General features: G+C 44.4%; 1 protein-coding gene across 5 annotated transcripts in view; it reads left to right on the forward strand.

Annotated features, from left to right (window-relative positions):
- LOC126481363 (uncharacterized transporter slc-17.2-like) overlaps positions 1-16,007 on the forward strand; it is a 643,476-nt gene that overhangs the window by 574,576 nt on the left and 52,893 nt on the right. Inside the window, exons 6-8 of one of the 5 annotated variants that reach the window (XM_050105066.1) lie at positions 1,749-1,932; positions 8,424-8,551; positions 13,839-13,988. The exons of 2 other annotated variants lie outside the window; for them this stretch is intronic. In XM_050105066.1, the coding sequence (XP_049961023.1) occupies positions 1,749-1,932; positions 8,424-8,551; positions 13,839-13,988 (462 nt within the window). The remainder of the gene's footprint in view (positions 1-1,748; positions 1,933-8,423; positions 8,552-13,838; positions 13,989-16,007) is intronic. 2 more of the 5 variants (XM_050105065.1, XM_050105068.1) reach the window with 2 other exon arrangements.

Consider the following 16,007-nt stretch of genomic DNA (forward strand, 5'->3'; position numbering starts at 1 on the left):
GTGTGTTTCATCCTCGAGCGAGAATCTCCTATCACCTCAGACAAAACTCTGATAGTAGCAACATTGTTGGCTTTACTACACTTCTGTAACGTGTAACTTACAGTTCTTTCCAGCTACAGAGCCCCGCAAGTAATTATTGACGAAAAATTCTGAAGATTTGTTAGTACTTGAAACCATTTATGTGGTGCTTATAGTTAAACTTTCACTACTAATATGGCCCCTCGCCAAAAACGAGTGATTGTAAGACTTTGAAACTTTGTGGAAACATTTGTAATGAAACGTGGAAGAGAAATAACCCTCTCTTTTTCCACTCGTCATTCATCCCCCTCCCCGTCTCCCCGTCCCACAACATTCCAACACTGCACCTAGTGGTAAAACAGCGCTCTTCTCCCTCCCCACCTACGCACTGCTATCCCTTCCCTTTCCCCAACCCTTCATGTTGCTGCTTTCGTTCAACGTGACAGTTGCATTCCAGTCAGCGCTACCGGGACCGCTGGCCATGTGTGTGTGTGTGTGTGTGTGTGTGTGTGTGTGTGTGTGCGCGCGCGCGCGCGCGCACTCGCTTTGTTTTCTGAAGAGGACTTCGGCCGAAAGCTAAATGTGCAACAGTCTTTCCGTTGTGCCTGACTGCAACTCAATCTGTCATCTTTACAGTGACTAGCAATCTACCGTTTCTCTTACATTGTTCATCTTAAACCACGAATTCTGAAAAATCAGCGGTGGCCAAGCTCAGCCTGTTAAATAAACACAAAATTACATTTGAAAATACGAGAATTCTGGTTCACACATTGAAGTATTGGGACTCTGAGATTAGGGAGGTGTTATAAAAAAGTCTATGTGATGACACCAGGTATACACTTAGCAATGGATGGAAGTGTCCAATTGATAAAGAAAGAGCAGAGAGAAAGACTGGTTACAGTTTAGCACCTGATATAAATGCAGGCACTGCAAGCGACCCAGGGCAGCAATTGCGAACATAATCTCTGGACACGTAGGTTGTTCAGCATGTGCTGTGATGTAATCCAGCCAATCAGATTCCAGCCAATACCTCGACAGTTCCAGAACGCTCAGTTCAAGCCATTGTTGACGACGATGGAGGCAATAATCGAAAACGTGGAAATTTATCCGAACGGGGAAAGCTAACTCAGCACTTTTTGTCCAAGGACTACGTCGAGAAAGACTTTGTAGCAATGAAGGGTTTGCTATTGCCGTCAGACAAAATTTCTTTGTAGCAGTTTTACTTATGAGAAAATACTGAACGTAATCCTACATTGGATATCAGTCGGTAATGTGGTACAGTGATTCCAGAATGAGATTTTCACTCTGCAGCAGAGTGTGCGCTGATATGAAACTTCCTGGCAGATTAAAAGTGTATGCCGGACCGAGACTCGAACTCGGGAACTTTGCCTTTCGCGGGCAAGTGCTCTACGATCTGAGCTACCCAAGCACGACTCACGCCCCGTCCTCACAGCTTTACTTCTGCCAGTATCTCGTCTCCTACATTTCCAACTTTATAAAAGCTCTCCTGCGAACCGTGCAGAACTAGCAGTCCTGAAAGAAAGGATATTGCGGAGACATGGCTTAGCGACAGCCTGGGGGATGTTTCCAGAATGTGGTACAATGTTGGACGCCTTTCATATTTGTTCGTCTGTATCTACTATTTGCCGGAATTGTCGCTACAATCGTAAGAGTCATCGGCTACCGGTGATGGTAATGAGTGACCGACTCCCGCCTCCTGGGTGTTGCAGGGCTTCAGCCTTCCGAGCGTGTACCAGCTATACACCCGCTGGGCGGCGCCCGAGGAGCGGACGGCGCTGATGGGGGTGGCCTACACCGGCTTCCCGCTGGCCAACGTCGTCATCTTCCCGCTGTCCGGCGTCCTCTGCCAGGCCACCGCGCTCGGCGGATGGCCCTCCATCTTCTACGTCACAGGTCAGCCTCTCCGCTCTCCACTCTCTTAACACATTGATGGAAATGGGAAGTACTACCCCCCTAAATACCTTGAAAGAGCGTTACCAGACTGATCAGTATTTCTGTTCCAGTGGGGTATGCTGATTACAGTTTGATCCTCATGCAAGCTTATATGCAGTATATAAAAATGTCCTTCCTACTGATGTAGGAATAGCTAGCGCTATTCGTCCACGAGACTCAGAGGGCCATAGACACGGGTTCACAGGTAGATGCCGTGTTTCTTGACTTCCGCAAGGCGTTCGATACAGTTCCCCACAGTCGTTTAATGAGCAAAGTAAGAGCATATGGACTATCAGACCAATTGTGTAATTGGATTGAAGAGTTCCTAGATAACAGAACGCAGCATGTCATTCTCAATGGAGAGAAGTCTTCCGAAGTAAGAGTGACTTCAGGTGTGCCGCAGGGGAGTGTCGTAGGACCGTTGCTATTCACAATATACATAAATGACCTTGTGGATGACATCGGAAGTTCACTGAGGCTTTTTGCAGATGATGCTGTGGTGTATCGAGAGGTTGTAACAATGGAAAATTGTACTGAAATGAAGGAGGATCTGCAGCGAATTGACGCATGGTGCAGGAAATGGCAAATGAATCTCAATGTAGACAAGTGTAATGTGCTGCGAATACATAGAAAGAAAGATCCCTTATCATTTAGGTATAATATAGCAGGTCAGCAACTGGAAGCAGTTAATTCCATAAATTATCTGGGAGTACGCATTAGGAGTGATTTAAAATGGAATGATCATATAAAGTTGATCGTCGGTAAAGCAGATGCCAGACTGAGATTCATCGGAAGAGTCCTAAAGAAATGCAATCCGAAAACAAAGGAAGTAGGTTACAGTACGCTTGTTCGCCCACTGTTTGAATACTGCTCAGCAGTGTGAGATCCGTACCAGATAGGGTTGCTAGAAGAGATAGAGAAGATCCAACGGAGAGCAGCGCGCTTCGTTACAGGATCATTTAGTAATCGCGAAAGCGTTACGTAGATGATAGATAAACTCCAGTGGAAGACTCTGCAGGAGAGACGCTCAGTAGCTCGGTACGGGCTTTTGTTGAAGCTTCGAGAACATACCTTCACCGAGGAGTCAAGCAGTATATTGCTCCCTCCTACGTGTATCTCGCGAAGAGACCATGAGGATAAAATCAGAGAGATTAGAGCCCACACAGAGACATACCGACAATCCTTCTTTACACGAACAATGCGAGACTGGAATAGAAGGGAGAACCGATAGGGGAACTCAAGGTACCCTCCGCCATACACCGTCAGGTGGCTTGCGGAGTATGGATGTAGATGTAGAATGCTTGGAGTCCACAGGTAGTGGGCGCAACACAGCATGCCTAGAGGACTTGCACATGTAGCATACCGCTATCTTTTGGACTTTGAGAGGAGTCGAATCATTGGCGTAAGGGATACGGGACAGACTGCACTCTGCAGTGCAGTGATAGCAGACTGAATCGACAGGAGGTGTGACAAGAAGTGTTGGTACGAGGCCTTAGAAGTTTACAACTGGTAGATCGTAGAATTGTTCCACTGTCTCTGAAGAATGGACGACAAAAGGTGAAATAAGGGGAGAGATTACAAGCAGTGTGTCGCCATGAACCATTGGTAACAGGTTACTTGATATCTCGAGTTGCCATACGTCGTTCACCGCTCACACTGTATGACTAGTCGCGTAGTATGCAGTCAGAGACGACTTACATGTCAGATAGTGGAGCGGCTCTAGAGATCCATGCCTCTCCAACTCCTGGAACCAAAGTATGCTGAGCCATTGGTTACGACTAAAGAGCTGACTTGGTAACTGTTCAAGGGTAGTTGTATGCTCGCCACCATGTGTTAAGAATTTTAATCACTGTTGTCAAATCCTTCATGGCCAGTATACCAAGTGCAATTTATCAGCTGGATAATGCAAGTGTGCACACTGCTGTTCACACTACAAAAGGTTTGGTTCAAATGGTTCAAATGGCTCTGAGCACTATGGGACTTAACAGCTGTGGTCATCAGTCCCCTAGAACTTAGAACTACTTAAACCTAACTAACCTAAGGACAGCACACAACACCCAGCCATCACGAGGCAGAGCTACAAAAGGTTTGATGACTGTGCAGGTCACCTGGGCACCTGATTTGTCAGCCACAGAACATACACTATCTGATTAAAAGCATCTGGACACCCCTATTTAATGTGGAACTGACCACTGAATGTCACGAGAGTCCGGCTCGCCAATGTAAAGTGAGACCAGGATTACTGTCGATCTTCTTATTCATGGCGGATATATTTGTTAAAGGACATTTCGAAGTTTTTTACATTGACTATTTTTCACAAATATTGAATTTATTATATGTTGCACGATTGGCCAAGTTAGGCCAGGCAGGCCATTTTCAAAATCTAGTTCACTTGAAGGTGGCCTGTAAGGCCAAAAATAGCCTGTAAGGCCAAACTAGACCAATCATGCAAGATATACTGGACAGGTGTGAAAAACAGTCTACTTGGAAGACTTCCAAATGTTTTTGAGCAGTACTGTGTTGTCGGTAGAGAAGCAAAAACATCAGAATGGGTAGGTCAGGAGAGCTCAGTGACTTCGAACCTGGAGTAGTCATTGGCTCTCACCTCAGTAACAAATCTATCAGGGGTATTTTAACCGCTCTAAAGCTCCCTAAATCGACTGTCGGTGATGCGATTGTGAAGTGGAGGCGCAAGGAATAAGCGCAGCTAACGAAGACCAGGCAGACCTCATGTACTGATGCACAGCTAACGTGAAACATTGTGGAGGGTGGAATCACTCGTGAGTTCCAAAGTGCTACCAACTGTCCAGTTATTACAATGACTGTGGCCTAAGAAGTTCAAAAGAATGGAGTAGGATGGTTGAGCAGTTCTTCGTAAGACACTTATTTTAGCAGTGAGTACTACGCGACGCTTCAGGAGTTGTACAAAGCGACGCCACTGGACAGTGTAGAGCTGAAGTGAGTGTTCTGGAGAGATGAATCACGCTATGCCCTGTGGCAATCCGATGGATGGGTTTCGCATTAGGCCAATGCCTGCAGGGCGTTGCGTGCTATCATGTGTAGCGGCGACAGTGAAGCACGAAGGATTTGGTGATACGATATGGAGATGCTTTTCGTGGTCAGTGAGTGGACTTCTTACTTCGTGTAAACAAACGCTATATCTGGCAAGAAATGAACGTAGTTTATAGCAGCGTGAAGAATCCAGAGACTACGATTGTCCATAACAGCATGATATGAAACCTGTCATAAAGCAGCTTCCGTGCAGAAATGGTTTGTGAACAATTGCATTCCTGAAATGGATTGCCATGCCCAGAGTCTCTATCAGAACCCCACTGAGCAAATTGAGCACCTTTGGAATGAGTCGACTTCATTCAAGACCTCTGCGTCCAACTGCCTCTTCTGGTGTCAGCTCCAGAGGCAGATTGGGGTGGTAGGCCTCTTTAGACACCGACACACCACATTAAATGTATTAAAGTTATATGAAGGCGAACGGTGGAGGGAATTCCTATTAATGTCCTCCAAAATTTGTTCGCATATTTTTGAGCAGATAGTGTAACTGGGATGCGATAGAAAGATATATGTTTCCATACCACTCCCAGCCGGCACCTTCACGTACTAACACAGCATGTTTTTAAGACATTGCAAGAAATTTCTAAAGATGACATTCAGAGGCTATTTGCTTCCATACCACAACGAATACGAAAGTGCATCGTACCTGTGGATATCACACCTCATACTGATGTTAGTAATGAAGTCAGTTCCTTATAGAATGAAAGCATAATTACTGAATACCCATTATATTATGAACATCTCCATAAAGACTGATGAATTTCGGACAGGTACTTCACACTGTAACATATTCCATTTCCGTCAGTGTAGTCATCCACTTCATGTACTTAGAGGTCAAAATTTCTCGACTTGGCTCATAGCATTGATATCTGTACAGTGTTGTTTTTCGTACGTTGTTATACAACGGGCGAATCAGGAGGTACATGCTTTGAGGGGTGATAGTATTAGTGATTGTGAACAAAAACCGACATATGAACATATGTCCTCTTCTTAACAGTTTCCGAGGAAGCTAATGGAAACAATGCAGGTAATAGTAAATGAAACATTGCAATCTAATGTTTTGTTTAATTGTGTACATTTGTTCAAAATCGAAGTTCAAAAAATCCTCTTTCAACCACCATTCGTTTTGCAGCTCTTGAAGATAGCTGCTGTGTTGCTGTCTCAGCTCATTGGTACGGTCCTTTACTTGAGCACATGCATGCAAAACACGAACGAGAAGGTCTTCCTTTTGTATCCGCTCCTGGCTGCGCGGTTCGAGGCGCTTCAGTCCGGAACCGTGTTGCTCTTGCGGTCGCAGGTTCCAATCCTGCCTCGGGCATGGCTGTGTGTGATGTTCTTAGGTTAGTTGGTTAGGTTTACGTAGTTCTAAGTCTAGGTGACTGATGGCCTCAGATGTTAAGTCCCATTGTCCTAAGAGCCATTTGAACGATTTTGTATCGGCTTCGCGCTCGTAGACTTCGCTCTAAAGCCAACCCTACAAACAGAAATTTAACTGAGTAAGATCGGGTGATCTTGTTGGCCAGGAAATGACTCCACGGTGACCAAGCCGGCCGCGGTGGCCGTGCGGTTCTGGCGCTGCAGTCCGGAACCGCGGGACTGCTACGGTCGCAGGTTCGAATCCTGCCTCGGGCATGGGTGTGTGTGATGTCCTTAGGTTAGTTAGGTTTAAGTAGTTCTAAGTTCTAGGGGACTTATGACCTAAGATGTTGAGTCCCATAGTGCTCAGAGCCATTTGAATCATTTGAACGGTGACCAATCTAGCGACCAGGACAGGTTTCAGTGACATACTGTGCCACTGACCGCAAGGAATGTGCAGTAGCTCCGTCGTGCAGGAGCTCCGTTGTGTCACCAAAGGAATATCCTCCTAGTATTCTGATAATACATTTTGAAGGAAGTCAAGATACTGTATTGTATTAAGTTCGGTTATCTCAAACAACTACACCGATGAGTTGCTGTCCGCAGCTCGTGGTCGTGCGGTAGCGTTCTCGCTTCCCGCGCCCGGGTTCCCGGGTTCGATTCCCGGCGGGGTCAGGGATTTTCTCTGCCTCGTGATGACTGGGTGTTGTGTGATGTCCTTAGGTTAGTTAGGTTTAAATAGTTCTAGGTTCTAGGAGACTGATGACCATAGCTGTTAAGTCCCATAGTGCTCAGAACCATTTTTTTGATGAGTTGCTCATCAATAACATTGCGCAAGTGAAGTGCGCACTGAAATCATTGGTAAAGACAACACTACGTAGCCTAATGTCGCCTTCACTGTATTCAGATGTGAGTGCTGGTGAAGAAGGACATGCGACTGACGCCCGTGATTTTCAAACAGCTGTATGTCTCTGATACTGTTAAGAAGAAGGTACATGCATATCTGAAGTTTTTGTTTAAAATCACCAACACTGCCATCCCTCAAAGTATGTACCTTTACTCCTGGTTCACTCTGTGTACATCAACGAGTAACTGAAACAGAGATACCTACGTAAAGTCCAATCAAAAGTCTGTCACTGACGTTTCTGCGAGTCGAAAGGTAGGGTCGTGTTTGCCAGTGTAGCAGGTTGCGTGATGTGGAAGTGGTGACTATATGGCCGGCATCGTCGTCCACCGCAACTGACATATTGTGTCAAACACAGACTTATTTTAATCGAATTACAGCAGAGAATAGCGCCTCCTTTCGTCCGGATGATGGCGGCGCCTCGTGATCAGAGGGTCAGTCAGTTTACCAGTCTGTGCGATTCCGCCATTTGTAGATGAGATGTCATAACATGAGTATGTAACATGAGCAGCAGAGAGAGCAAAAATTATTATTTAAACCCAAATGGCCCTGACACTACTCAGAATTAACAGTAAACAAGCCAGAGGTAAACAGCATTCTACCGTAACTCCTCATCACTGCTAGTATCACGAATGAAATATTACTGTACCTGAAACCGTGAAGTATCTGGGCGAAATTCCTTTCGTTCTCTCTGCGACGTTTCTGTGTTAAAATCAAACGACTAGTGAAGTTGTTGTACAGCAATCTCCTCGCGTCTCACCCCTTTCAGGTTTACACCGTCTCTTCCGAAGACTGTGCATCCCCCCTGCATCTATACGCTGGACGTACCAGCGCTTACATAAATATTACTGTTGTCTGTGCAGTAACTACACTGCTATCATGGACTACTAATTGCTGAACTGTAACCCGAACGACATAACCTCTAAGAAAGAGGCGACGGAGACACTGCGCGTAAAGCACTGTGCACATTGCAATAAGTTCGTAATATAATATGGTAAACTAACCTCGGGTACGTTACAATAGGCGAAAGGCGTCCCCGTAATGACGCGTATAGTACTTCCAATGTGCACAGTATCTCACTGTGGTGTTTACCATCAGTGGTGTTTTTGTTGTACTGTTGCAGGCGCCTTTGGGTTCGTATGCTCTGTGGTGTGCTGGTTCCTGGTATACGAAAATGCGAACGAGCATCCGCGCATCTCTGCAGAAGAGAGGGAGTACCTCAACGCCGTCGCCGTCAAGGAGACTGGAAAGGTGAGTGCAACAGACAGGCAGTGTGAGTGTCACGTTCATACAGGCTAACATAGGAGCTTGCTAGTATTTCCAGATATCTCATTATGAGAAACTCTTGTGGAAATACAAAAAGTGAAAGAATTTATTTTTAATAGAAATAATACTGTAACGATATCAGTAATGATGTTCTTAGGAAGAAGACATTAATGTGTTTTCAGGATAAGTCCTCCATTTTATTACGCAACCACTCACAGTTGCTACGTTATTTTAGCTGTTGTGTAGTTATGATCTGTGTTTTTTAACCATAGAATTATTTGAGGCATATGTCTGTTGATTTTCTGTGTGAAAGAGCGAGTGCGAGTGAGAGAGAATGTAGCAGGGTGTTTGAGAATTACATTTTATGTTTTAGCTTTTGATGTATAATTTTAAAAAGTAATAAAATAAAAAAATACACATTCGTCTCCAATGAGTTTAGGAAGAGCACTGATATCCTCGCTGTTGGGTGCTCTACACCTACCGCCACCATCACCACTCTTCTTCTTACTACTATAGTTATTATTATTAATGTTATTATTTGGGATCCATTTTAGAAATCGAGGGAAAATCAGAGAAATCGATAAAAGAATTAGTAGCGGACGGAAGGTCATTGGGATGTTAACTCAGTCTTATGGAGCAGTAAGGTAATGAGCAGAACAAAAAACTCAATGTACAAATCTATATTAGAGAGTATGGTTTGGTATCGAACGGAGACGTGGACAAATAACCTGAAACACATTAAAAAATTACAAGCTCTAGAGATGGACTTCTGGAGAAGATCGTCAAGTCCCTCCAGGAAAGAGAAGATAAGGAACACCGAAGTAATAAGGAGAATGGAAATAAAAGAAATAATATATGACGCAATGGATAGGAAAAAATTACAGTGGTACGGGCATACGACGAATGGAGGAAGCCAGAATACCAAAATTGATACTGGAGTAGGAACCGGATGGGAGGAGATTAAGAGGACGACCTATGACCACCTGGCACCAAAATGTACAGCACACAATGAGGAGAATGGGCGCAGAGGAAGAGGACACACAAGATCGAAACACCTGGAGGAATATTTTGAAAATATAGTTTAAGATCGTTTATTCTTTGTATAGTAATTTCCGAGTAAATTATTATTTTGGAGATAAGTCTCCGTAATGACAAAAAGCTCAAAATAATAATAAAAAATATTATTATTATTATTATTACTATAACACGGCCTATATAGTATTCCTCTTACTGTATCCATTCGTTTCTCGGGCAGCTCATACTACTGTACCCTCTTGAATGTACTTTCTTAGGAAACGTCTAATGTCCCTTAGTCTGATCTCCTACGCCCTTTCATCGTGCAGTAGTAAGTGGTAACATTCAACAGTATTTCAGACCTACACACAGCTCATTTTCAAAACGTACAGCGTTAAAATATCGTTCCAGACAAATAATCTAATGAGACACAATCTGAATCACAATGTCAGTAAAAAGATATATAAATTCAAAAGATTTGAAGTTTGTAAAATTTAATACGTATCCCATGATGGACAGACAGGAAGAACTTTTTAGCTCAGGTACAAGAAACATACTGATGCACTCAGGTCAAGTAAATAGGACAAATTAATTGTTGCGTATCACATATATAAAACAGGCTATCTCCTTAAACGAACAAAAGAAGAAGGAAATCTTGCACGTAGAAAATAAAGGGAGGAAACCAGACCTGCTAAAAGAATTAGCGATCACCAGTCGTGGTGAAAGAAGCATGACAATATTCTGAACGCACAAATGAAAGGCAACAAAATGAACTTTCTTGGAGACTTTGTAGAATTATCTTAGAGCAGATACATGATTACAAATTTGTGTCACCTCTTTGAGGAATAGCTGGATGCTGAAGATCGTAGATTTATGAAACGAGGTAAAATAGGCGACCAATAGAACAGCGCTATAGTTGAGCCAGTAGTTACAGTTACAGAGTAATACAGTGGACATGTCAGTTCACAACAACCGCCTGACCTCTGCAGAAGCGCCAACTTAACACTCTCGGAACTCGCAGCATGAATGTAGGACGCGAGCCAGTGCAGTGTGCGATGTGAGACGGGACGACCACTGCCATATATCGACTATTTTAATGTAAGACATGGCTCCACAGTCCCATGTCCATTTATTAAAATTTACATGATGAACGCCGCAGCTATTATTGTTCGTAGATTTTTTTTAACACTTTAACTTCAAGAGCTCGTTGTACAATCTGATGATGAGAGAATTGTCTCTCGAAACGCATTGTTGGGCTTTGTGTAGGCCTGAAATACGGTTGAATGCTACCAACTATTCTGAACAGCCAAAGAAACTGGTACACATGCCTAATACCGTGTAGGGCAGCCGCGAGCACGCAAAAGTGCCAAAGCACGACGTGGTATGGACTCGACTAATGTCTGAAGTAGTGCTGGAGACAACTGACACCATGAATACTGCAGGGTTGTCCATAAATCCGTAAGAGCACAAGTGTGAGGAATCTCTTCTGAACAGCATGTTGCAAGCCATCAAAGATATGTTCAATAATGTTCATGTCTGAGGAGTTTCGTGGCCAGCGGAAGTGTTTAAACTCAGAACAGTGTACCTGCAGCCAAACTGTAGCAGGTCTGGATGTGTGTGGTGTCGCATCGTCCTCCTGGAATTGCCTAAGTCCATCGGAATGCACAATGGACATTAATTGATGTTAGTGATCAGACAGGATGCATGCGTACGTGTCACATGTCAGAGTCGTATATAGACGTTTCATGAGTCCCATGTCACTCCAACTGAACACGCCCCACACTATTACAGAGCCTCCAACAGCTTGAAGTCCCCTGCTGACAGGCAGTGTCCATGGATTCATGAAGTTGGCTCCATACACGTACAAGTCCAGCCGCTAGACATAATTTGAAACGAGACGTCTGCCACCGGTAGCTGAGTGGTCAGCGCGACAGACTGTCAATCCTAAGGGCTCGGGTTCGATTCCCGGCTGGGTCGGAGATTTTCTCCGCTCAGGGACTGGGTGTTGTGCTGTTCTAATCATCGTCACTTCATCCCCGCCGACGTGGCGTCAAACTGAAAGACTTGCACCAGGGGAGCGGGGTACCCGACGGGACGCCCTCGTCACACGCCATTTTTTTTAATGAGACTCGTCCGACAAGCAAACATTTTTTTAGTCACCAACAGTCCAAAGTCGGTGTTGATGGGCCCAGGCGGGGCGTAAATCTTTGTGTAATGCAGTCATAAAGGATACACGACTGGGCCTTCGGCTCCGAAAGTCCATATCGATGATGTTTCGTTGAATGGTTCGCGCGCTGACAGTTGTAGATGGCCCAGCATTGAAATCTGTAGCAATTTGAGGAAGGGTTGCTCTTCTGTCAAGTTGAACGATTGTCTTCAAACGTCGTTGGTCCCGTTCTTGCAGGATCTTTTTTCCGGTCCTAGCAATGTTGGAGATTTGATATTTTACCGGATTCCTGATATCAACGCTACACTCGTGAAGTGGTCGACGGGAAAATCACCCTTCATCGCTACCGCGGAAATGCTGTGTCCCATCGCCCGTGCGCCGACTACAACACCACATTCAGACTCACCCATATCTCGATAACCTACCATTGTAGCAGTAGTAACCGATCTAACAACTGCGCCAGACACTTGTCGTCTTATATAGGCTTTGGCAATCGCAGCGCCGTATTCTGCCTGTTTACATATCCCTGTATTTGAAAACACATGCCTATACCAGTTTCTTTGGCACTTCAGTGTGTTAGCGAAGACCTTAACAACCGTTACGTCACATGTATCCGTAATGGATAATATTAGATAAGGCCTTTTACTGCTCCAAGAAATATGATTTGTGGAACTTCCGAATGTCGCGCTAATGCCACCTACTCGTAACGCGCAATTAATTTATGGGGCGATGGCGCAATATTTGGACAGAAGTAAAGAGAATAGAAAGAATACTCTTCACTAGAACAAATTACATACCAGATGAAATGCTGCTGACGCGTGTGATACACTAAGCTGACAAAAGTCATGGGCATGTATAGATGGCGGTAGTGTCGCGTACACAAGGTATAAAAGGGCAGTGCATTGGCTGACATGTCATTTGTACTCAGGTAACTCATGTGAAAAGGTTTCCAACACTATTATGGCCGCACGACGGGAATTAACAGACTTCGAAAGCGGAATGGTAGTTGGAGATAGAAGCATGGGACATTCCATTTCGTAAATCGTTAGGGAATTCAATATTTGGAGATCAATATTGTCAAGAGGGTGCCGAGAACGTAAAATTTAAGGTAATTTCTCTCACCGTGGACGACGCAGTGGTCGACAGACTTCACTTAACGACCGACAGCAGCGGCGTACACGTACAGTTGTCAGTGTTAACAGTCAGCAGAAGTCAATGTGGGAGTGCGATGAACGGGTCCATCAGGACAGTGCGGCGAAATCTGGCGTTAATAGGCTATGGCAGCAGACGACCGACGCGATGACTTTGCTAACAGCACGACATCGCCTGCAGCGCCTGTTCTGGGCTTATGACCGTATCGATTGGACCGCAGAGGGCTAGAAAATCGTGGGTTGATCAGATGCGTCCCTACTTCATTTGTAAGAACTGATGGCAGGGTTCGAGTGTGGCGCAGACCGCGCGAACCCATAGACCAAAGTTGTCAACAAGGAACTGTGTAAGCTGGTGGGACTACATAAAGGTATGGGCTGCGTTTGCTTGTAATGAGCTTGGTCCTCTGATAAAACTGAACCGGTGTTGACTGAGAATTGTTATGTTCGGCTACTTGGAGACGATCTGCAGCCATTGACGGACTTCATGTTGCTAAGCGACGCCGGAATTTTTATGGATGGCAATGTGTCCTGTCATTTGGCCAAATTGTTTGCAATTGGTGTGGAGAAAATTCTGGACAGGTGGAGCGAAAGATATGGCTAGCCAGATCGCCCGACATGAATCCCATAGAATATTAATGGGACATAATCGAGAGGTCAGCATGTACGCAAAATCCTGCACTGGTAACACTTTCTCAGTTCTGTATAGGTATAGAGTCAGCATGGATCAGTTTCTGCAAGGGACTTCCAACGACTTGTTGAGTCGAATTGCCGCACTACGTCAGACAAAGGGAGGTCCGACACGTTATTAGGAGGTATCGCATGACGTATGCCACATCAGTGTAGTGAAGATGGGCATGAGAGCTTTGATCTAGTCATGGTAGCATTTGCGGCTGGCTGCGTTCTGCAGGAACTCATTCCATAAAACTTGACCTGTTGACAGCCGCCCAGTATACCGTGGGGCTCCGTGCTGAGGTCCGGCCCCGTGATGGCCTACCTAGTGGCGCACTTCTGCTACTCGTGGGGCTTCGTCACGCTCGCCGTCAACCTGCCGCTCTTCATGAAGGAGGTCCTCTTCTTCGACCTGCACCAGGTGAGTGCCACACACTAAGCACCTTAGTAGTCATACATTCATCCAGTCGCGACATGATATTCTGTAAATCACAACATACAGGAGAGCCTTTAGGGATTTTGCAACAAGTCAAGCTATACCAACAACAAACTATGTGATACGCCCGCTAAACCTGCTGGGCAGAACAGGTAACAGGATTGTGGAAAGGGCCAAGGTTCGAGGTCAGTTTCTGCTTCTACTTCTCATTTATTGTAATTTAATAATCTTTCCAACTAAAGCGGCACATAGCCGAATCTTTACCGAATGCAACTCTTTCTCGGCTGAAGGCCTCCAACCAGAAATCTTAACAAGATAAAAATCCAATTAAGATCGCAATAAAATAATTTAAAAAATACATACGCATAGTGCAATACAAATGGCTGATGGCCACAATTAAATTCCAGAATTTTAAAATATATTACCATAGACCTTTAAAGGCAGAAGGCCAACAAGAAATCTTTAAAAAATCAAAAATTCAATTAAGATAGCAATAAAATAACTTAAAACCCAAAAGGCAACATATGCAAGGCGCAGCACAAATGGCTGAGGGCCACAATTAAATTTCAAAACTTCAGAATATATTACCATAGACCTTTAAAGGCAGAAAGCCAGCATGTTTAACAACAAGAAATCTTAAAAATCAACAAGATAAAAATGCAATTAAGATGCCAATAAAATAATTTAAAGAAGCAACATATGCAAGGTGCAATATCAAAGGCTGAGGGCCACAATTAATCTTCAAAATTTTAAAAATTTTTACCATAATCTTTAAAGGCAGAAGGCCGCAGTGTTTAAGCTTGAAAGATAAATTTAAAAATAAATTTTGCAAAATTTTAAGAAACAAAACAAAAAACCATAAGCCTAAAATTTAAAATAGCTGACAACAGATAATTAAACACCGATGGCACTCAAAAGGCCTCCAGGGAGGTCGGTCTGCCCTCGTTCACTTACGTGGACAGGTGGTGAGCCCAACTATACTTGATGCGTCGGAACCCGACCAGGGGACAGCCACGGACCGACCGACACAACGACTTTGGTTCCCGTCAATCAGAACTAAAACCGGAAATGTTACAAACGCGATAATCCACAATGGAGTGTGTATTAGCTGTCAAAGTTACACACCATGTTGGACAGCGACAACAGGCGAGGAAAGGACGCTGCCTGAAATTACGTTAGTGGCCAGGGCAGGTAACCAGAACACTAACGGCCACTAGGCAGAAAATTCCGCTGCTACATTTGAATTTGAAACACGGTAATAGTTAACTTCGCTCAAAAGAACACTACCTGAATTTACGTCAGTGCCCAGAGCAGGTAACAAGAACACTAACGGCCACAAGGCAGAAAATTCCACTGCTGCACTCAAATCGTAGTCGACCAAAATAGTTAATTGCACCGCATGGCGGCTAAATCTTAGCAGTAGAACCACTCGGTGTTGCTCACCGGAAAACCTCCCCAACAGAAAACCACCGAAGCGAACCACCACAACATGAATAGACGTGGCTTGGCTAGTTGAAACCACTACTCAACTTTGACGTCCTGGGTCGGTGAACCACGGAACTCGTGGCGATCGGTCAGCTCCACACACGCTCCGACACTGCGCAATTTGAAAACTGAATAAATCACGGAATAACGTAGATAGAGAAGTACAAATTGACACACATGCTTGGAATGACATGGGGTTTTATTAAAACAAAAAACAAAAAATTTCAAAAAATTTCCGACAGATGGCGCTTCATTGATAAGAATAGCAATAATTAGCATAACAAAGTAAGACAATGCAAAGATGATGTTCGTTACAGGAAATGCTCAATATGTCCACCATCATTCCTCAACAATATCTGTAGTCGAGGAATAATGTTGTGAACATACAATGTGAACTTTCACGGCCAGTATTGTCTTCAGTTAAAACTTCCGGGCTGATTGGCCGTGGTCGAAGTATAAAACTCTCTCCTGGCGTTTCGTCTCCGACTGCGGGAGACATCCTCGGAGGTAAAACGGCGA

The sequence above is a fragment of the Schistocerca serialis genome, chromosome 5 (genome assembly GCF_023864345.2).
Source record: "Schistocerca serialis cubense isolate TAMUIC-IGC-003099 chromosome 5, iqSchSeri2.2, whole genome shotgun sequence".
Classification (NCBI taxonomy): domain Eukaryota; kingdom Metazoa; phylum Arthropoda; class Insecta; order Orthoptera; family Acrididae; genus Schistocerca; species Schistocerca serialis.